General features: G+C 52.4%; 1 protein-coding gene across 1 annotated transcript; it reads left to right on the top strand.

Annotated features, from left to right (window-relative positions):
* Positions 1–13,325: 13,325 nt before the first annotated feature.
* On the top strand, positions 13,326–22,386 carry LOC118497254 (translation initiation factor IF-2-like). Its single transcript, XM_036011113.1, has 3 exons — positions 13,326–14,331; positions 16,559–16,686; positions 22,237–22,386. Exons 1-3 carry the CDS (start codon positions 13,449–13,451, stop codon positions 22,384–22,386), a joined length of 1,161 nt encoding a protein of 386 aa, XP_035867006.1. The 5' UTR covers positions 13,326–13,448.
* The last annotated feature ends 753 nt before the right edge of the window (positions 22,387–23,139 follow it).

Below are 23,139 nucleotides of genomic sequence, written 5' to 3'. Positions count from 1 at the left end.
AATCTGAGTGTGTGTGTGCATGAGTGTGTGTGTGTGTGTGTGTGTGTGTGTGTAGTCAGGGCCGAAGGTTCCTCTAAGAATGCAGACTGCAAGGGGTTGGCGGGGGTGGGGGGGGGGGAATGACCAGGCGCAGTGCAGAGCGGTCAGAAGGGACTGCAGCTCACAGAGGCAGAGAAGGGGGACCGGACCCAAGATTCCTGGGATCTCAGGCTCCGTTCTTCCCACTGACAACGTACCCTGTTATTAACGGCGATGACTCACACCTGACACTTTGATCGCACTTCTGAGCGCTCCGGCGCGTCTCACCTAACGCCTATTATTTCCAGTGTCGTCCACCCTGGGGTCAGAGAAATGGGGAAATAACAGGGCAGGGAGACCACAAGGGGCAGGCCCGACCCGAAGGAAGAGTGTTTCCAGGGAGTTCAAGCTCAGAAGAAGAGGAGGAGCTGCTCTTCTCCTGCTGACTTCGGGCTTCTTTTGAAGCTTTGAGCAGGAAAAGCTGGAACATTGCTTTGGCTGTCAGCTCGCAGGAAGGGCCACAGCACTCCGCAGGGAGAAACAAGGCGGTGCGAGGGGGTGCCCGTGTTTCTGCCCTCCCCCTTGGGCGCGCTGGGACCTCAAGGAACGCTGACCTGCTGCGGCTGCTCCAGCCACCTGGTTGTTCCCCCTTTCTGTAGGGCCCTTCCTCCCACCTTTCCCACGGGGTGGGTGCCCCTCAGCCCCACCCCCAGCCTCTACGCCCCGCCCCCACCCCGCCCCACCCCACCCAGGGCTTACTCCTAGGGTTCCACGTTCACTCGGGGCTGTAATTCCCCGTGCATTTGTCTCTCCCACCGAACCACTCACTGCCTTCACAGTGATCGAAGTTGTGTCTGAAACGCCGTTCGAGTCTCGGGACCAAGCTCAGTCCCTGCCGCCCGCTCGCGGACACGCAGTAGTAGTTGAGGAATGACGCACCGGAAACCACAAGCGTGCAAAGATTTGGTGTCGTCCGGTTTCCACGCACGTGGGCTGAAGTGCGGCAGGGTTTGTTGTTGTTTTCTCTTGCGGTTTGTTTTCCGGGAGGGAGAGGCCGGTGGGAGGGTTTGGCAAATATCTGAGCACCGGGGGTGGGGGGGTGGGTGGAGGCGGACTTCCATGCCGCTGACAGAGGCTTAACCGTGTTGGAAGGTAGCCCAGGGGAGTATTTGCGCAGCTAATGATGGATTTTTTTTTTTTTTTCCAGACAAAGACTTGATTGAGCTCTGTGCTGCAGCAGCGGCGGGGAAGGAGGGTACAAGCTGGTACAGAGGGAGGGAGCCCCGGGGCATGGCCATGGGGGAGGGCAGAGTGGGCCGCACCACAGCGCTGGGCTTTAACCAACAGCAAGGAAGTAAGTGATTAGTTCAAAATAAGCTGAAACTCCCCGTGTAGCCCGGCCAGGTCTTTTCCAGTCTCTAAAGAAAGAGGTTTCCAGAAAAAAAAGTTACAACTACAAAGGCCTAGAACATTTCATTCTTGCTCCTCTGATTAGACCTGATTCTTGTTCCTGGAGTAGGGATCGCACCTGCATTAAATGTAAAATGAAGTGCTTTGCACATTAGCGTTTGTGGAGTGTGTGTGTGTGTGTGTGTGTGTGGTTACTATGGCTGGGATATGTGCAAAAGAACCATCTTGATTCTGGACGACTCACCCAGTATTTCTACTCTGTGATCTGATCAGTTTATGCTTTTTTTAGACTTTTTGAGTCACACTTAAAATACCCTCATGAAAGTTGGGAAGAAGGTACTTTCGCTGAGGAAAAAATGAACTTAGTAAGCAAAACGAGAGGAAAAAATGGAAATTGGAGAAAATACAGAAGTGCTAGTGAGAATGAAGGAATTCCTGAGAAGAGTTTCTAGGGTTTGGGGAACCAGAAGGCAGTACCAGGTCAAGTCAAGGTCATTGCACCCGCAGAGTGCTGCCCGGGCGCAGCCAGCCAGGCCCCAGCCCAGCCCAGCACAGGCGAGCAGGGCGCTGAGACTTACAGGCATCTGCTAAGTGGATTTTCAAATCCCATTAAGTGGGGCCAGAATTATAATGGCTTCAAGTTAAGCTTTCAGTTGAAACCTGAGGCCTGAAAGTTGACTTATTCCCACGCCTTTGTTTAAAGCATTAGACAAAGCAAAAGCAACAATAAGGCAATTTGATGTCTTTAGAATTCTTGAGCCCCCGAGCTTGGTCTGCCCAAGGTGAGACTATTGACAGTCCACCACCATTTGTTCTCTGGAGTTTCGAGTTTTGAAAGAGCATTATGCAAAACCGCCGTCTCATGGACTTCAAATAAGGTCTCGGGCTGATCAGCTGCCTTGTGTTGGAGAGGTGCCCGGGTGATGTGAACATAAGGAGAACACACGCTCATAGGCTCCAAGTGAAAAATCTCACTCGGGGAGAGAGGCTGGTAAGAGTTTCCTACCCCAGGAGAGGTGAGGGACCACCAAGGACCCTGGTCATAGAGATCTGTGCTTCCTCAGACTGACTCACGGGTGCGCGTGGTTCTGCACGTGTATCGGATGGGAAGCACGTTACGAAGAGCCGTTTCAGGGACCCATCTTCTCCGTATCCTAAATGATATAGAGATTGGACGGTACGGTGGAAAATAAATGGATCGCTGTAAGTTCTACATCATTGGCCATTATTATAATGATCATGTGAAGGGGAGGAGAATTGGTGTACACCTATGTCATGGTCACCAACGTCAGCACCAACAGGACCATGAAAATGTGGAGTACGTCTGCCATGAACGAGGAGTTGGTGAAGTCAAAGGAATCCGTTCTCTCCTCTAAGGGAGGAGACACGGCAGGCGAAGGTTCTGCGAACTCTCTGAACACGGGCAGCAACTCGTCGTTGCTCTTTCCAGATGGAGAAATGCTGGCCTAGGGGTTTTACGACATGGACGTGGAACTGCCTGACCGCTCTGTTTGGTGTGGTGGTCACCGCCCAGAGTGGCCTTCCCGCCCTTTCCCATTTGTGCTGGGTTTAGAGGAGGTCTTCCCAGAACCAGTCCTTTTTCTAAGGATGCGTGTCTGCAATTGTCTGCCTTGTGACTTACGTTGTGTACGGACTTTCCCCGAAGAGCATTTGTGGTCACAGAACATCTGTCCCCGGTTGACAAGACATTTACTTATTAATTTCCTCCAGAACCATGTCCAAATTCCTCTGCCTGGCTCCTGGGTTCCTGGCCTTGAGCTACGGTTCAGAAAACATTAAGGGCTGTGAACTGCCGGGTGCTGGTGGGCGGGCCGGTGGATGCGTAGATCGTACAGGTGTAGGGCGGGTGCTCCGTTCTCCGACAATGCGGGAGCCAGCTCGGATCCTCACTGGTCCTCCTACAGACACGTTCCCGCTTCATCATGTGTTGTGTCATGAATAATATCATGTATCTACTTTTAGCTTAGTTTTCCTTTTTTGGGCGGGGGAGTGTGTGCGTATTTAAATACCAGAGTAACACCTACTCATTTTAAAATATAAAAACAAAGAGCAGGGTAAAACAAAATGTCAAACTCTTTATCGGTTCTTCTCATGTCCACTCACCAATGGTAACGCCTACTAATTGCTTGGATCTTGGCAGAAAGCAGGTGGCAATTGAAGACGGTTTTAGGAAGGCGCTATTTGCACAGGAGTGGGCTGAGTTCAGAGGCTCACCCAGGGGCAGCGGAGCATCCCCGGGCTGGCCGTGGCAGGGGCTCCGTTACAACAGTCCTGGACCTCCAGGAGCAAAGTGCCCACGCAGCAAGACCGGCCGTCGTAGAGAAGGGCCTGCCGAGGAACCGCGGCCTTGAGCAGAGGAACACACACTACTGCCCATCCCAGGACCTGACCTCCAGGGAGAGCTGAGGTTATGAGTACCCCGCTCTCTCTCTCTCCTCTTGGCCTCTATGTCTTGCCAACTTATGCCTTTGGCCAGCTCTCGCTGGGAGCAAGAGGGCCTGCTGCCAGCTGGGCTCTCAGGTGGACAGTGGGAGGGGAAGGATGGAGCAGAAGTGAAGGAAGTCCATCAGGTAGCACAGGGAGTTTACTCGGAGGCTCAGGACAGCCCGAGCATTTGCAGATTCCCTGGGTTTCCTCTCGGTGCAGCGGCCGCCTCTGGGGAGGAGGATCCCTGAGAGCAGAGGGCTGGCAGGGCGGGTCAGCGCCTGGGGATCTGAGCCTCCTGAAGGGAGTCTCTAGCCACAAGAGGGCAGATCCCAGCGACAGATGCTGCCTGCGGCCGTGTTTTAATGCACAGAGTCTGACTCATCCAATCCAGGTGGTAATCACTTAGATCCTGGGGCCACCGAGCAAGGATTTATGAAAGAGCACTTACCTCTTAAGGGATACAGGATAAAACAGGGGGGTGTTTCCTTTGGTGGGGGGGATACAGCGCTGGTGCCCGTCTGACTGTCCTCAGAACCACGGCATGGCTTTTGACCTGCTGTGACCCCTTCCCCAGCGCCACCACGCTGTGATGATGGTGCAGATGCTGGACCATGCCCCAGTTATGGTCGAGGAAGCTTATCTTGTTTTCGATGTGTTGTTTTTAAGTTTGCCCATGGAATTGACCAGGAGAGACTTAGACGGGTTAGTGATTTACAAAATGGACCACACAACCCTAGGGTGGAGTTCAAGGGTTTAGGGAGATGGCAGTGTGCCAACAGAGAAATCACATTTTCATAGAAAGCATTCAGCTACCTCATTTTTTTTTTTTAAAAAAGAGGACATCTATGTTTTTCATCGGAAACAAATAAAATTTAGAAGTTAATTACTCCATCTTAAATCATCAAGTGTAACTAACTATACACACAACATTCTTCTACACTCTTTGGCTAGACACATTTCTAAAGTAATTCAGTGGAAAACAGCCCAAGAATCTAATGTTATTTATAATTGCCCGATATAGATGTTTCGAAGTTGTGCTTTTCACAACTACGACATGAAACAGATCACGAAGCTTTCTCTTGTGAATGACCGTGTTTCCACCTTTCAAAGTCTGCACGTTTCCCACAGCAGTTATCTGATCAACCAGAGCGTTTTCCTAAAACTGTCTATTTTTAGCTGGCCTCCCCCTTCCCTCAGAGGCCTGCCGCCCGCAGGGACCTCGTGGCGGGAGGCCTGTGCCCTGGAGAATCCTCGCTTCGGGCGAGACGGCAGGGTCCTAGCAGGTTGTAATTTCCACCGCTGGGGGTCTCAGACACTGAGCAGCCGCTTCCTCATGTGGAGGAGGCACAATCCAGGGTAGAACTTGGCAATGCGGTTTAAAAAAAAATCAATAGATAATGAACTGATTCCATGCCAGTGAGTGGGAGAAGACAGATATAAATAGAGTTTGTTTTGTCATGTTGCTTTGTTATTAATAGCAGCTATTATTATTTCACTCGAGAGAGCAGCAAGATGTTATGTGTGTTCGTCTGTGTATGTGTGAAACCCAGGACAGCACGGGACGTGTCAGAGCAGGAGTTCCTGTGCTTTTCCCCTCACCACAGCCTGCGTGGGGGGATGCCATTGACCTACGGGACACCAGCCCCGGGGGAGTGTCCGTGAAACGCACAGATCCTGGCTGGGTAGTTGTGACTCTGCCCCTGTTCTTTCGTCTAAGAAAGCCTGGCAGGCAAAGGAATGACAGCACACTTATTGGAGGAATGATGAATCTCCCCTAATTGAAAATAAATAAAAGGAATCAATCCCTAGCTGATACTCTATTGTTAATAAGCATTTTCTTTGACATACTTCCTGGGGATAGATACTCACCGGTGGGCCGCATCCCTTAGGTTAGGAAGTGCTGTATTCACTACATTGACTTCGCACCGTAAGTAACTATCTTTCTGTTGTTAGCTCCACGTTGCCCACCGTATGAGGTCTCACCCCATCCTGATGTCCCCCGCACTGAGACCCTCCTTCTTTTTATCCCCCTGCCCATTCCGACCTCCGGTGAGGGGACTGCCTGCTTCCATCACGGCATGATCTTGTTTGGGGGCATGAGGGGTCTGTCTCCTCTTACAAACCGTAAGCTTCCCCCAAGTGAGGACTATGTTGTACTTATTTCTCTACGTCCAGTTCTCAGCCACTGCCTAGTGTGCAATAGTCGTCTGATAAATGATGGCTAAGGAACGGGGAACAAGATGTGTTGACTTCCAGTCATTCAGTTAAAGCCTGATGACGTGGGCATCCAGTATCATAAAGCGTTTCATGAAAAAAGGCAAGGGTTTGGTGGAGCTGGTGGGATTTTTGTTCAAATAAAAATGAGCTTTAGCAAGAAATCTGGGGTGTGTGGAGTTGGGTTTACAATAACGGGCAGGAAAAGAGTGAAATGTTTCAATGGGAAAAACTGTTGCTTTAGATGGGTTTCATTTCTCCATTGCTTCCACGCACAGCTCCGGGGATTGAAAATGGACGAGCCACTGACAGAAACGTAAGACCAAAAAATGCAGACGTCTTGCACACTGTTCTTTGGGAATTGGGTTTGGACCGGGATGGGCTTCTGCCATCGTAACTGAGCGGCTGTGGCCTTCACCCCGGGAAGGCCAGAGTCCGGGGTCGGGGTGGCGGCACGGCGGGGTGACTCTCAGCAGAGGCGCTATCCAGAAGCATCTCCAGAACCAGTCAGAGTTCATGGTTAGGCCACACGGAAGGCCTTAATTATGGTGGCGATATTCAACTCTGTCCTAGAAAGATGGATTCTTTGGGGAGAACCGAGTGTAGGGTCTCGGAGCACTGACTGTCAACACGTGCTCCCTGGAAGCAAGACCAGGGTGGGCCTGGACCCAGCTACGCGTCTTGGCAGGAGGACGTGGGGAGAAGCGAAGCACCTCCCCCCACGTGTGACGTACTTTTCCAGCCTTTCCAACGTGAAGTCAGTTCTCAGTCACAGGAGGTGGCCCACGGTCTCAAGTAAGGGGTTCACACGTGTGTGGCTACGATGACCTGGGGGTCACCGGCTGTTGAAGAGGAGTGGAGGGGCCTGGCGGTGTACTTTTATTATTCATCTGGGACGAGCAATGACAGATGTGCAGTTCAGGGTGCCGACATCATGCTCTTCCTTCCAGCTGGCAGGTGAGCCCGCAGTCACAGCATCAGACAAAATCACGGCTTCTGCTCATGTGTGGGACACAATGAAGGGTGCAGGGGGGTCACCCTGAAAGAATCCTTCACGAGGCCCTAAGTTAGAGCCAGAGGTGACCCCAGGGTTATAGATGTGCCGAGGAAATCCTGGTCTCCTGCTGCAGGAAGCAGTAAGGTTTTACCGTGAGCACTGTTGTTTCTGACGCGTGAGTGGATGGGGACCTTGCATTACGGACTTACGGGTCCAAATCCACCTACGAGGCTCGTGATACAAAAATGGCAGCAGAACCTCCTCTTTTCTTTATAAAAGTTGACTTTCTATAGATCCACAATCAGGGTGTCATTGGAATATTGCTTTCTGCCTGGAATCTTATGCATTAGACTTTCACAGGAAGCACGCACGTATTGCAAGAGCAACAGTGGTCCCATCATCTGTTGCTTTGAAACCACTGACCTCAAAGCTTGGTGACGAGAAGTGGCTTCCATGGACTGTGGTCACAGTTCTGTGGGTCAGGGATTCAGGCAGGGCACAGCAGGAATGGCTCACCTCTGCTACATGAAGTGGGGAGCTTCGGCTGGGGTGACACGAGTGCCCAGAGGTGTCTGGGACAGACTGACCGGAGCTATCAGCCGCAGCCCTCGGTTCTTCTGTACGCGGCGTCTGCGGGGGCTAGGGAGTTTCCTTCAGTCCCATGTGTGGTGCCCGGGCTGGGATGGCGAGGACGCTGGGAGTCGCCCAGCCCTGCTCTCTCTGTCTCCACGTCCTCCCCTATGGCTGGCTTGAGCTTCCTCCCAACGTGACAATCTCAGGCTCATTGGACTGGTCCCCTGGGGGCTGGCTGGGGAGCAGCAGGAGCGAGAACCACGAGGCCAGTACGGCGCATGCCCAGAATAGCCCGGCGCATGCCCAGAACAGCCCGACGTCACTTCAGCTCTGTCCTATTGGTCAAAGCAATTCCAGGGCCCGAGTCCAGGGGGCGGAGAGAGACTCGACCACTCGAGGGAGTGGCAAGGTCATATGACAGAAGCACGCGCACGTGGGACATTGCGGCGGCAGCCATCTTTAGACAGCGCTGTGTGCCACAAACAGGGATTCCAGGCCGAAGGCCCTGAGGCTGGAACGGAGCCCCCCCACCCCCATGACGGACGATGGTCTGAGCTTCTGTTCTGTCCCCGAGGACCGCCTGCAAACGACACACTTGGACAAGAGCAGGTCTGGCAAACCTCCCTCCCCCCAAGAAGGGCAGGCCGCCGGCTGCAGGCAGCGGGGAGAGACGCGGACAAAGAATTGCGCTCCCAGTGCTCTGCTGTTCCGCACAACCCCCCCCCCCCCCGCCCCCCCGACCTTGAACCTTGGCACGGAGGCAGCTGAGGCAAGTGTGCTCCCCGGGGTGTCTGAGTTGGGCGGAGGGTTTCTTACAGGATGAGGTAGTCAGGCAGTTCTTCGTGGGTTTTCCTGAATGTGCCCGTCGGTTGGTGCGAGCGCTTCTTCTGAACCGAGCCGCACCTGCTCCGCTGGCAGGCTCCCTGCTCCCAGCGGGGCTGCAGGGTGTGCAGAGGAAGCGCGGGGTCTGGCGGCCCAGGCCTTAGGTTCAAGTCTTAGGTTTATCAGCCATTCGTTTAGCCTTTGGGAAAGTCACTTACCATCAGTCAGTTTTCTCACTGGGGCAATCAGAAGAATAATTGTCCCTCCGTATTGAGTTTTGCAAGAAGGAGGCATTGGATAACTGTTGTGTACCTTTCCTTGGAAAATGACCAGGAAATCTTTCCACTCCTTGGGTCAGTCTAAAGGCCCTGGACGCTGAACCTAGGGAAGGAAACACCAGTTCCTTGCCCAGCGCCGTGCGCCCCTTCCTTTGTGGTGACACACACGAGCTCCTTTCCGAAGGGGACAGGACACACAGCACAGTATTTCTAGTGACACCGACAGTGTGGTCGCGGCAGTCTTGGCTAGCTGGGCTCCTTCTCCTTCTCTGGGCTGGGGTGAATGCCTGTCTCCTGCGAGGGGACACCCCTAGTACCCGGTCCCCTGAGGTCCTCCCTGCTTCTTTCAGTCTCTGTGCCTGTTGACACTTCCAAAGCATTCGTCTCGTGCCACAGTTAAGCTATGATTGTTTGCTTGGCTATTGCTTCCCCTTTCTCTATTTATTATTCCCTGGCTGGTTTTCATCTGGTCTTCACAACAGCGTTGGAAGAAGTCCATTTCTGTGCTAGCTCCCCGCAGCTGCAGCAGGTGGGTGACAAGGGGACAGACTGGGCATGGGGGAGGGGGAGAGGTAGAAATTGTGGAAGAAGAGAAAGCCATGTTCACGGGCAAATTTTGGTGAACTGACGTGGAGTGGGAACAATTGAGCCTGTGGATGGAGGGTGCTGTGGGGCAGCTGGGGACTGAGGGTTATGGACAATGAAAATATGTTGGCTTACCTATCTCAAAAATATTACTGCCGTTATATTTACCTTCTGAAAAAAATGACAGAAATAGCACTTCGTACGAAAAGTTCTTAGCACACTGCCTGGCATTTAGTGAATGGTCATGAAATGGAAATGATGATGTTAATGAGGTTGATAATGCAGCCGATGACAGGGGTAAGACTCATAAAGTAGCCCTGGCTAGTGTGCCTCAGTGGATTCAGTGCCGGCCTTCGAGCCAAAGGGTCGCCAGTTCGATTCCCAGTCAGGGCACATGCTTAGGTTGCCAGGCCAGGTCCCCATAGTGGGTGTGAGAGGCAACCACACAGCGATATTTCTCTCCGTCTCCTTCTCCATCCTTTCTCCTCTCTGTCAAAAATAAATAAAATCTTAAATAAAGAGACTCAATAAAGTAGCTCCTCATCTTAAGTCCATTGAGTTCTCATTGTACAGATTCTAAGTTGGATTTTCCCGCTCATCAGCTCCATACTTTTCCTTATATTTGTGTGCACGTGTGAAGAACGTGCTATCTGTACGTGAGTGCATTCATTTAAAAGGTGCTCTTTTAATTTTATGCTTTATTGCACATGTCTTGACAGTAGAGCATTTCCATGACTCATTATACGTGTTGCAGATTGCCTCTCAGATGACCTCAAATGACCCCAACGCCCTTGTCTTCCTACCTTTGTGTACTCCTCTCCCTTTGCGTGGGGTTTGACTCTCGTGACTCACTCCTAGCAACCAGAATGCAGCAGAGGTGCTGGGACACCACTTCCAGGCTTAGGCCGTGCTTCCTGACTTGGGTGGTCTAAGGGAAGCCAGCCGGCACGCCGAGAACCACCCTGTACAGAGGTTCGAGTTGCTAGGAACAGTGCGGGCCTCCGGAGAGTGAGGAAAGAGGACTCTCAGTCCATCAGCCCTCGAGGAACTGAGTCCTGCCAGCAGCCACGCCTGTGAGTTTGGCAGTGGATCCGAGTGCAGTTGAGCCTTCAGATGAGACCCCAGCCCTGGTGAGACCGCAACTTCACGAGAGCCCGTGAGCCAGAAGCACCCCGTTGGGCTGTGCCTGGATCCCGCCCCGTATAAGACAGTGAACTTCACTGTGTGTTTTCTCACTGCTCCATCAACAGGCCATTCCCCCATCTCTGCCCGTTCCTCTGCCTGTTCCCTGCGGCATCGCATTGAAATCAGGCCGGTTGGTAACCCTGCCGTAGCCTCCAGATGTTCAAGTGAAGAGTTGGGTGGCTCTCACTTTGAGCTCAGTGAGGAAGGCGTGTCCAAGGCCGACCCAGGCCAAAAGCCAGGCCTCCTGCGCCCCCAGAATGAGCCACACAGTGGGCCAAGTTGTGAATACAAAGGAAGTGACTTTGAAATTGAAAGTGCTACTCCAGCGAACACAGGAGTGATGAGAAAGCAAAACAGCCTTGTTGCTGACACGGAGAGCGTTATAGTGGTTTGGATGGAGGTCCAACCAGCCACACAGCATTCCCTGAAGCCAAAGTCTAGTCCAGAGTCAGGCCCTAACTCTCTGCGACTCTGTGAAGACAGAGAGAGGCGAGGAAGCTGCGGAAGGCAAGTCTGAAGCTGGCGGCGGAGGCTGGTTCATGAGGTGTAAGGACAGAAGTCGTCTCCGTAACATCACCATGCCGGGTGGAGCAGCAAGTGCTGGGGGAGACGCCGCAGGGAGTTACCCAGAAGGTCTGGCTGAGATAATCCCTGAAGGTGGTTGCCGTGAACAGTGGATTTTCAGTGTAGACGGGGCAGACTTACACGGGAAGAGGATGTCACTGGGGACTCTCATAGCCAGAGAGGAGGAGCCAGTGCCCAGCCTCGGCCTTCCAAGGACAGGCTGACTCCTGGTAGGGGCCGAGGCGCCTGGGGACTGACTGTTGGCTGAAGCCAGTGCTTGCGCGGCATTCTGAACATCCCAGGGCCCTTAGGAACTGTGTGAAATCTCGGCCTGTGCTGTGTGAGGGAAAAACAAATATAATGTGGCTTACTGAATATTTTAAACCCACTGTTGAGACCTACTCCTTTCAAAACATTACTGCTCGTTAACACCATAACAATTACTGCTAACACCACATCCACTCCTCAGCCCACGGATCAAGGAGCAATCTTGATTTCCAAGTTTCATTATTGAAGAAATCCATTTTGCAGGGCTATCGCTGCCACAGATAGTGATTGCTCTGATGGATCTAGTAGGCAAAGGACATAAAAAAACCTTCTGGGAAGGATTCACCCCTCCAGATGCCATGAAGAACACTGGTGATTCATGAGCAGAGCTCAAAATATCTACATTAACAGGACTCTGGAAGAAGTGGACTGCAGCCTCGTGGGTGATGTGGGGGGAGGGGTTCTGGCCTTCCGTGGAGGAAGCAGCCACAGGTGTGGACACAGCAAGGGGACCGGAACGGGAACTGCAGCCCCCAGATGTGACTGAATTGCAGCCGCCTCAAGCTCACACTGCAGCTGGAAGAGTCACATCTGGTGGACACACAAAGAAAGTGGTGTCCTGAGACGGAATCTGCTCCTGCTGCAGGCGCCGTGAAGACGGCTGAGAGGAGCGAGAAGGATTTAGAATATGACGTGAACTCAGTGGATAAAGCAGCAGCAGGGTCTAAGAGGCCTGACTTCCGTTCTGAAAGCAGTTCTACTGAGTGAAACACTGTCCCATAGCATGGCATGCCGCAGAGAAATCGCTGGGGAAGGGGACAATCAGCGGAGGTGGCAAACTTCACTGTTGCCTTACTTTGAGAAGTCGCCACCCCAGCCTTGGGTGACTGCAGCCCGGATCAGCCAGCAGCCAGCAGCCAGCAGCGCTGAGGCAGAGGGGCCTCCACCAGCACCGCGGTTAGCCGGCTCACTGAGGCTCGATGGTGGTCAGCGTTTTTTAGCAAGGAGAAAGTATTTTTAAAGTAAGGTATGTACATTGTTTAGTTTTGTTTTTGGACATGATGCTGCACACTTAATAGACTGCAGCATACGGTACAGATCACTTTTATAGCCTCTGGGAAACCACACAGGTTTTGTGACCTGTTCCACTGCGATGCTGTCTTTACTGAGGTGCTCAGGTGCTGCACCCCACAATCTCTCCCAGGCTTGCCTACAGAGCCCTTCTCGATGAGAAATGCGCAACACAGACCGTCTGTACAGAAACAAGCTTAATAAAGTTTTCTTTTTTAAAGCACAATCGTACCTTTCCTGGCAAATTGCCGCATCCCCTTGCCAGCTGGGCGTTGTGTAGATAACACTGGGGATTATTGGGTTTCTTCTGCCGCTGGCCCGCAGCACCTGATGGAGACGCGAGAGGAGGGGACCATGACGTTTAGGATTAGGAACCGATGACCATTTTTCCTGCCTAAGTTTTTTAAAAAGCCACTTCCAAGAGCACATCAACCAGTCAGCGAATCCACTTGTTCCAGCGGGGGTGGAGCGTGGGGAGGAGCGACACGCACAGCTCCGGAATCCTGGTCTTCCAAGTGTCGCCGCGCGTCCCCTGGGGCCTCTCGGTCTCCCTGGAGCCCCACCGCCTAAACGCACCCCTCTTCCCGAGCCGGCCAGACAGACGTGCCACCTCAACCACCTCCCACTTTGGACTGTGGGGCTTTCTCGGGCGAGTCCAGCTAAGAGGGTTCCCGGGACTCGGCGCGAACTGCCCGCCTCCTCCCGCGTCTCCGCCCCCTGCCAGGGCCGCTGGGCGCCGGGGGAGGCGAGGGTGCCGCTGCAGGAAAATGAGCGGTGCCCGGAGGGTGGCCGGGAGCTGCAGGTAAGCGCGCCGGCCCTCCCTCGGGCGGAGCGGGCTGCGCCCAGGGGCTGCGCGGGGCATCCCGGGCGGCCGGGGCGCAGGGTGGGGGGCGCGGTCCGTCCCGAACGGGGGGCACTAACGCTCGTGGCTTGTCGCGCAGGGACGTGCCCACGGCTGCCCCCAGGAGCGGCGGGTGGCGGCGGCTGCGGTGAGCGGGGTCCCGCGGCGGGCGCCGATGCCTCCGAAGATGGAGAAGTTTCTGCAAATCGCGCCCCACTCTCTGGCCATCGTCCTGGGCCCGGCCGAGGGTCCCGCGGGGGAGAGATCCGGGCCCGCCCCGCTCGCGCCTCCGGCGCAGCCCCGGCAGCTCTCCCGGCACCACATCGGCTACGAGATCTTCGCCGACTTCAAAGCCGAGAACATGCAGCACTTCTGGAACAAGAAGGTCACGGCTGCGGTGGCCGAGACCTTCTTCCTGGGCTGGATCGACGAGCAGGTCCTGCTGATCCAGGGCAAAGAGGAGCATCTGGAGGTGCTGCGCGAGGGCTGGACGCGCCGGGCGCTGCGGCCGCCCTCGGGCTTCCACATCCGCTGCCTCGGTGAGTCCGGCGGCCGCGGCGACCCGCCCCACCCCGCCCCGAGCGCGCCGCGGGCCCGGGGCCACGGGAAGCCCCGGCCGCTCCCCTGGGCGCCGCGCGCCTCCCTCCCGCTTCGCTCCCGGCCGGGGGAGGGGCCGGCGGCCCTCTGCGAGCGCGGGATTGGGGGACAGCCCGGCGGCTGTAACCGGGGACGGTACCTTTCCCCACACGCCTCCGGGCGGCCCGCGGAGCCTCCCAGGCGGCGGGGCGGTGCCGGGGGCTGGCCAGGTAGGCGGCGGCGGTGGCGCGCGAGGCGCGGCGAGTGTGCGGCCGCTCCGGGGTTGGTGAGTGGCACCTTTTCCGCAGAGATCGGGCCGGGGGAGTGTGTGCGAGCCGGAGAGATGCCGAGAGAGAGAGAAAGGATTCAGGTAGCATCAGGTGGCTGCGGGTTCTACCGCGGGAGGCGACGGCGGGCAGCTCGGGTGCGCTGCGGGCGCGGGGACGTCCCTTCCAGGGATGCGTCTGGCTGCACCCGGGCAGGTTGCCTTTTAAGCGCCGGCGTTTCTGGGCGAGGTGGAGCTGTCGATTTCGTTCGCAGTATCCTGCCTCCAGGACACCTTTCTGCAGGTCATTTGTGTGTTGAAGGAAGGAGGGGACACGAGGAGGACAGGAAAGTCCGATTCTCAACGGAAGTGTAAACAGGGCACCTGGGAAGACGGCCCGACAGGGGCTGGTCCGCTGCGCACCTGGTGCTTGACTAGCTAGCTGTGCGTTACTGCTTTACATGTTTTCCTTGATCCCGCGTGCATCTCTTTTACAACACACTTCTTAGTTTCGTACTTTGGGCACGGTGGCTAAACCCATATACAGAAAGAGCGCTTTGTGAAACGATTTCAAGAAAGAAAGCATTCTTTTTAGTCCCAAGGTTTAGAAATGCTTTCATGACATTTTGGGAGGAGGTCAAAAGTTCAAAAGCTAAGAGACTGTGAGGCCGCCTTTTCCGTCGCCGCTGCTCTGTGGCCTTCCTCGGAAGGACTGGGTTTCACTGGCTTGTGTGTCTTCCCGTATGCAGAGGGCAAATTTATAGCGTTTTACACATTTCCTTGTGTTTTGTCTGTTTCTGCCTAGTGGAAACCTTTACAAAGCTTCCCGTGAATTGAACAGACAAAAAACAAAACAGAACAAAACTGGGGAGGCTTGCATCTTGTGTATTTTATAACCTGTGCTGAATCTCAAAAGGTGCCTTAAGTTTCTCCTTTCTTGACTTTAGCAAAACCTCAAGGGTGCCCCTGTAATTGAGCCACCTTGGTCAAGGGGCCAAGGTTGGCGTCTCTGAGAAAGACCCCCACTCATGAGGAAGTGAGCCTACCGGTAGTCCTTGGGGTGCGTGCTACAAATTGCATTGTAATAGTTTTCTTTTAAACCTGATGTCACGTTTATTTCTCATGTTCTGCTTTGGCACATTTCAAACACATACAAAAACACTATAATCCAACAATATATCGAAATCCCCTGTACCCTTACTCCAATTGCAAAGTTTATCAGCACGTGGCCGGTCCTTCTCCATCTGAATGGACCAGGGCATCCCTTCCACCATTTTGAAGTCCCAGGCATCATAGCAATATTTGATTTGTAAATACTTCAGTTGCTCATATTCCCTTTCCCTGTAGCAGAATTGGTAAGCTCATAGGCGTCGGTGATCTGCATGTGAACCAAAGAAAAATAGTTCGGCTGTCAAGTTTCCAAGATGCTGTAGTTGACTGACTGCTGCCCAGATCTGGGCGGAGAGCCTACGCGTGTCAAGGAGACCAGCAGCTTGTGGGCGTGGCTGCTGCGTCCCCCAGCCCAGCCCTTCACTCCTACCGGTACCGGAAGCCAAGGGCTGCCTCCTAAAAGGGAGGCACTAGGTAACCCCCAGAACCCTGCCTGCTGGGGTCCCAGTGGTGACTTCCTTTTGAGCTGTCTCGAGGGTGCAGGAGTCCTACTAGAGTTTAGCTTCAGTAATGTTGGTAAGGCTGAATTGTTTGAGAGAGTTTATCTGCTCTGAAAATTCTCTAAGGAAATCCACAGTGTGTGCTGCAAAGGTTTCCTAACTTTTTTTTTGTTGCAAGGTTTTTCACCCCGCTTTGACATTCCAAAGTCTCGGAGTCACTGATGACTGGCTCACAGCCTTTTCTTTTGAGCCACAGTGCAGGTGTTGACAAGTTCATAGGGAAAAAAAACAAAAAGCAAAAAGAAAAAACCAAAAACCCCACAACAAAACCCAAGGGGACACACAGAGGGAGCCTGGCTGTAACTCTTCTCTGAAAAGAAGGATTGACATTCTATAGGAAGACCCTCGAATCTGACCAGTTTATTTTCACAAGCAGGAGTCACTGTCTTTGATACTTTATTATTTGTAATACGTTTCTTGCAGCATGTCTTTCAACTGATCCCCCAGACTGTACCACCTACATTACAATCAAGGACTTTGATGTTATTTAGTGATTTTGGCTAATTGTTTCCCGAGTGTGGAGCAGCCAGCGAGCCAGACACACCGATGAGCTTTACTGAAGCCGATATATTCCTACTTGTTGAGCTTGAACTGAAATCATCAGTCTCCAGTCATCATGGTATTATTAAGGCAGATTATTGTTAAAGTATTATTTACAAAATCTGATTGTTTTCCAGTCGGTCTGTCAGAGAGTGGGCATGAAATCACCCCGTCAGATCCTTGCAGGAGGGAAGGAGAGGGTCTCTCCACTCTCTGAGTTCTGTTCCCCGAGAGGTGCGCGCCGGCACCACCTCGGAGCGGAGCGAGAACCGGAGAGCGGTTTGCGCTGGCGCCCTTCGCTGGCTGAGCTGCGGTACAGCGGCGGCAAGCCCACCGCTCACCACAGGACCTACAACGAGCTGGTAGTTTGTTTTGTGACTGCAAATATTTGTGTTGAAGTGGCAAGCATTTCTGTGCCTGGAATTCCAAAAGTAGGCGGTTCTAACCCACTGTAAAATTTCAGGTGGGGGTTTGGACAGGAGGCGGCGATTACTGGATGTCGTTTTCATTTGGAATACACAAATCCTCTACTCGGCAATAACCTGCCCTAGGCATGTAGAAAAAAAGCTCAGACTTTTGATTTCCAGGACCAACAAAGGGGATATGTATGCCCAGGAAACTCCTAACGTTCTAAAGTTGTGCTGCATGTTTTGAGTAAATCACATTACATTAAACCTCACACGTGTTTATCCAGGGCCGACTCGTTAGTGCCAGTCTCCGTGAGTCACCCCTGGGGTTCTGGAGATGATGAGGCACGCAGTCTTTTTTGGGGATACCGATAAGAACTAAGACTGTGGGAAGTGCGTTGAGGACAGTGGGCAAGAAAGACTTACTTCTGCCCTGTGAGCTGGTGGAGAGCTTCCCCAGAAATGAGGCCTTGAGCTTGGCCTTGTGCAGGTGTGGGGTGTGGGGTGTGAGGGGTTCATCCAGAGCAAGAGAGCTTTCCTGCCAGGCAAGAGCATGAGCCAAGTCATGGGGCTGGGGAGTCGTGACATGTTTGGGAGGTGGCTGGTTTGGGTGTGGGGGAGAGCTGCGTGTGATATGGCAATGGGAAGGGAGGCTAGGGCTGGTGTGAAGAGTTAGGAAGCCATTGGGGACTTTTAAAGATTTTATTTATGTATGTATTTGTAGAGACAGAGATGACAGGGGGGAGAAAGAGAGGGAGAGAGACATCAATGTGATTGGGGGCCTCTAGAACACACCATGAATGGGGTCCAAACCCACAACCCAGGCGTGGACCCTGGCCTGGAATCCAACTGATGACCTTTTGTTTTGTGGGACAATGCCCAACCAACTGAGCAGCACTGGTCAGAGTGCCACTGGCGCTTTTAATCAGGGAGAGGGGTGACTCGATTTGATCTTTTGTACAAAGAGAATCTGGGGCCAGTGAGGGTGATGGATGGGGCCTGGGGAGGTGTAGACACAGCAGTGGGGAGAGACGGTGAGTGCCCTATTGGAGCGTGTGCTCTCTATGACCAGGGGTGTACGGGCGCATTCCCATCGCCAGGGAGAGAGTGCTGGAGCCCGGCTCATCCCACAGGCCTCTGTGGGAGCCCCAGTGCCGCTCCCTCCTGGGGCTCCCGGGCTTTAGAGCCCATCAGCCTTGGTCAGATCTGCAGCTGGCCCCCATAGGTCCCCCCACTTCGGATCTCAGGGAATAGGGGTCAGTGTCTTTGACCCCTCCAGTGGCTCTTTACACTTTCCTAGCTTATCCTGTGGTATTTAAATAGTCAGGACCAAATAGGCTTCTTAGACTATAAGTCAAATCTTACATTGTGCATGATAAAATGGCTTAGAACACGTGAGCATGGAGAGTTTATTCCAATATCCTATTCCAATATCTTTATTGGTTTTCTCAAAAGGAGTTGCTCTCTTAGAGTGGTTTCTCCAAATAGTAAATTTTAAGACAGAATTTTTTTTTTAAAAAATGTGTACTCCAAAATATGTTATATGCACTCCCCCAAAAGTTGATTGAGTGAGGTCAACTTAAAATTGCGTGCTATTTCTAGACCGATGGCTGACATTGCTTAACGAGTGTTACAGAGCTATTAAAATTGCGTGCTATTTCTAGACCGATGGCTGACATTGCTTAACGAGTGTTACAGAGCTTTCTGAATTAGAGATATTGATTGATTCAACAACCAGAGCACCTGCCATTTTCTGGGGGATTTGTTCTGGAAACTGACATGGAGAGCAAGTCCTTGTTTTTTCGGAGGTTCATCCTAGTGGGACAAGAGACATTTCAAAAACTAAACAAAGAAATAAGAATTTCGGGTGGTTGCAAGTGCTGTAAAATTTAAGCAGATGACGGAACAGAGTGGCGGGGAGGATGAGATCATAGCTATGATTTACTGATCATTTACTATTTTCTAAGGACCTTATTTTTATTAATTCATCATTAAGACATCTATACTCTGTTGGTATCATTATTTTCCCAAATGAGACAGTTGAGGAACAGAAAGACACGCATTTCTCCAAGGACACATAGTTAGGAAGCGATAGAGCTAAGATTTGGACCCAGGCAGGGAGCCGGGAGACCCAGGGCTTTGAGTGACTGCCCCAGAATGCCTCGTGTCACGTGGTCCCTGACTGATGACGCACAGCTGGCCACCACGAATGAAGGAGGAGCAGATGGAGAGCGCCTTGACTCCTTGGAGGGACAGAAAAGAAAGCCGGGGGCCTGGGGCTTGAAGAGCCACAGAAAGGAAGGTAGGTGTGCCAGGAGCTGAGGTCGGAGGCGCTGGCCAGCTCCGGGTCAGGTGGGGCCTCGTGGGATTTTCTTCTGCGGTGACAAGGCACTGAGCACCCAGTGAGGATAGGGCATTGGGCTGGAGTCTGTGGAATGTCCAGAAACGTTTCAGACACCAGCCTCCTTTTTACAGACGCTTACCTCTCCCGAGAACATCTCAGGGTTAAGTCTCAACAGTGAACAATGACGATGCATTTCAAGTTTTATTAATTTCCAGCCAGCCATAAAACCGTTTTTATGAATTACCTCACTCTGGCTCAAAGAGATTTCCGGTGAAGGTGTGTCAGTTTCATTGTAGTAAAGCATCCAGGATGAACTTCTGGGACCCAGGCCTTGCTGTGACCACTGACGGGCTTTGCAAAGACTTGAAATTTCACCTCCTCTGGCTCCATCCTGACCTCGGGCACATGCTTGTTTCCCTCTGGCTTGGGAGGGAAACTTGCCGCTTCTCACCAGGTCCTTTCTGAAGGGGCATCGAACCAAAAGGACAGTGTCTGTCTGCGCGTCTTGTGCTGGAGTGGAACATCAGGTGCTTTTTGTCCTGAGGTGGGCCACCTGTTTGGGGTGAAAAGTTAGAGAGGTTTGTTCTGTACAGACTACTTGGTACAAATTATTTTAAACATTTCATTCTGTGTAAAACATCTCACACAGGGACGTGTGAGCATCCTTTAAAACAGGATTTTCAGTGGATGGGTGGTCTTTGCCGCAGTCGCCGGAAGTTTGGGGACGGAACTTTATGTCGTTGTTCTACTCCTTTATTCGTTAGTAAGACAAGTTGCGAACCCTTCCATGCTGTCAATAGCTGAGGACATAATGTGACCGTAGACACTTCTTAATTTGGGGTCCCGGATGATCTGGTTTCCATTTTATCTCAGTGAGGAGGTTGAATAGATGTATGAATTGAGTACAAGCTGTGTGTATAGTCTCTTAATATATAATATGTGTATAATGAATGCATTTCATATGTACGTAGAATATAAATTTATCTCTGAGAAGGTGGTATGCCAAGAGCTTTTTAACAAACTTAAATCACTGCTGGGGTTATACATTAAGAGCCCTGAAACACCAATTCAAAAGAACCTATGCATCCCAATGTTCATGGCAGCACAACTTACAACAGCCAAGTGCTGGAAGCAACCTAAGTGCTCATCAATGAATGAGTGGATCAAAAAACTGTGGTACATTCACACAATGGAATTCTGTGCAGCAGAAAGAAAGAAGGAGCTCCTACCCTTTGTGACAGCATGGATGGAGCTGGAGAGCATTATGCTGAGTGAAACAAGCCAGGTGGTGAGGGACAAATACCATGTGATCTCACCTATAAGTGGAACCTAATGAACAAAACAAACAAGCAAGAAAAATAGAACCAGAAACATGGAAATAAAGGACAAACTGACAGTGACCAGAGGGGAGGGGGAGGGGGATAATGGGAGAAGGGGACGGGAGGGTGTAGTCCAGGAACACGTATAAAGGACCCGTGGACAAAGACAACAGGGTGGGGGGTGATTGAAAGTGGAAGGTGGGGGGTAGGTAGGGCAGGAGAGAGTAATGGGGGAAAACGGGGACAACTGTAATTGAACAGCAATAACAAAACTTAAAAAAATCAAACTTAAGTCACGCTAACATCAGAAGACATTTAAAACAAATTCTTGATGTTTTGACGTCAGTCAATCTCTCTCCTATAGAGAACAGTAAATTTGACCGCTGTCAAGGGCTAGAACCAGAGGTGTCTCTTTGCAGAATTTGATAAATGCCTGAGATAAGAGGTGAAGGGGTTCATCGGAGTTTTGGGTGTGAAGATGAGGGTCGCCCTCCCGGGAGGGCAGTCCCAGCAAAGGAGAAAGTCCACAGGACAGTGTGGACACCATAAGGAGCAGATGCCGGGTCTTAAGATGTCCCTGGGATGCTAGCGACATGTCTCCCTGCTGTGGGGCTGACCCCTAAGACGTCAGTCTCTGCCAGGCTCGCCAAGGCTGGGAGGGCGGCCGGGGCTGTACCGCGTGGTCCCGCAGTGGAGTGTTTCCCTGCTACGGGTGTTGTCCAGCTGGACAGTCCACCTTGTCTTTTCTTTTTAAATCTCTGCTTCTGGCCAAGGAACCGGACACTTCCAGACTCCGACTGAGGAAGTGAAAGGATGATCCAGCTCCTCCTCGAACACGGCCATCCTTCTGGGAAGGCGTTCCAGCTCTTTCTGTCATTGCCCGTAGTCACACCGATGCCTTGGTCTCAGTGTCACAACTCCACAGCTGCTGTATTCTGCCGTGTATAATTCCTCTTGAATTTTCCTAACTTAACATTTAGTTTGGCAGGATACAGTGTATCTTAACTACTTTGGTCATAGTGCTAGAGATGCTTGTCTTCTTTTAAAAATTAACACATTTTTAGAAGCGACACAAAGGGTTGCTTCTCGGCCCTTTGGCTATACTATCCAGTGTAGCATCTGTTCTTACCAGCTTAAAAGCGAACAACATGGATGCGGGGGCTGAGAGTGGGCACACTGGGTAGTGTGAGTTATATGGCACGTGTATGACTGTTCATGAGGAGGCGTTAGAGCTGGAGTTGGGCTGCCGTCGAGCCTCGCCTGCACAAGAACGAGAGACTGACCTACTAGCGGGGACGTCACTCATGCTCACAGCAGGTGACCTCAGGGCGTACAGACACAGAAGTCCGTAGTCCCCTGCTCAGCACACACCTTCTCCAGCCCCATCTTTCCAGCCCGAGAGACTCATGCATGTGGTTGTGGTGCGTCTTGCCATGGACTTAAGAATCACCTTCCTTTCACCCTCCCTCCCTACCTCTTAGAGGGTCTCAGATGTCGGTGGGCCCACAGATCAGTTCGGGGGCTTATTAAAAAACACAGATACCCCACCACCAGTCCTGGAGATTTTAATTCAGGTATCTGGGTATCTTACCAACCAAGCCTGGTGCTTCCCATGCGGCAGAGAGGAGGACCTTCCCCAGGCACCGGTGGCCTCGCGTAGCGGTGCCTCCTCCCAGTGGGGTGCTGGGGCTCCTCGTGTGAGTAACTCCAGCCAGAGAGTTCTCCCCGAGCGCATCAGTCAGAAGGGGCACTGCAATGATTTTTTCTTCATATCATAAGGATGTGTGTCTAGAGTTCAGCGTAGTGAGCACAGAAGCTTTTGAGAGCATCGCTCACTCACAGCGTCGGCGGTCCACTGTGGTGAACCCTGACCCTGATGTTTCAGAAGCCCCCAAGTGCGTGCTGCACAGCCAGCGGGCATGGCCTGAGAAACTGGGGCAGCTGGACCCTGACGGACCTGCCATTGAGCCTGGGAGCAAGGAGCATGCATGAGGGACAGAAGAGGAGGGAGCTGTGAGTGCTCCGGGGGGAGCAAAGGCAGGTGCCAGGATGGAGGCACGGGTAACTGCCATCCCCGTGTCCTGTGGTGAGTGGGCACCCTTAGCCTGGGGTCCTCTGGCTGCCCTGTCACTGGAAGGCCCCTGGAAAGCCGGTCTGCTGCAGTGGAGACTGCTGCCTTTGGCTGTCGATCCACTGAGGGCTCCCCTGTTTGCACCGGCCTGCACCCCATATTCTCGGGGACCTGCAGAAGGGGGAGCCCCTGTATGTCCAGACAGTGGGCTGATTCCCCGAGCTCATCCGGGAGGCTATTGGCTTCCATGTAAATGGCCTGCATCTGCCTTTCACACCTCATAGTAAAGCAGATCATTTAACTGTATCCCGACTGACTCAGGTATATTTGCTTTCGTGTGTCTGTCCGTTTGCTTACAGAAGAAGGTAGCTGTGTGGTTTGGGGCATGTTCTTTGTTCTCATGGGCATTTCTGTGAAGGTCCTGCCTTCTCAAGGCACAGACGTCGAACACCGGTCACCACCCTGAGGGTGCTAAGGGGGGAGATGGAATTATGTCCAAAAGAGGCACAGCCCGGCACAATGCTACAAAATAAATTAGCCTAATGATGATTATGGTTAATAGCACATATTACATTTATTTGAGTTACCACACCGCCTTAGAAAACAGGACTTGAGCTACATAAGACATGGTCGTTAATTACATTTCAATGGAAAATAAGATAAATCGGATGATT

The sequence above is a fragment of the Phyllostomus discolor genome, chromosome 11 (genome assembly GCF_004126475.2).
Source record: "Phyllostomus discolor isolate MPI-MPIP mPhyDis1 chromosome 11, mPhyDis1.pri.v3, whole genome shotgun sequence".
In the NCBI taxonomy this organism is placed as follows: domain Eukaryota; kingdom Metazoa; phylum Chordata; class Mammalia; order Chiroptera; family Phyllostomidae; genus Phyllostomus; species Phyllostomus discolor.
Note: the sequence above shows the minus strand (reverse complement) of the source record. Positions and strands in the feature narration are given on the sequence as shown.

Excerpts from the sequence above, each read along its gene's own strand:
- LOC118497254 (XM_036011113.1), top strand. The coding sequence starts at position 13,449 with ATGCCTCCGAAGATGGAGAAGTTTCTGCAAATCGCGCCCCACTCTCTG. Across the intron at positions 14,332-16,558 it reads GTCTGGCTGCACCCGGGCAG|GTGCGCGCCGGCACCACCTC; the intron begins GTTGCCTTTTAA and ends GTTCCCCGAGAG. Across the intron at positions 16,687-22,236 it reads ACAGGACCTACAACGAGCTG|CGTCGGCGGTCCACTGTGGT; the intron begins GTAGTTTGTTTT and ends GCTCACTCACAG.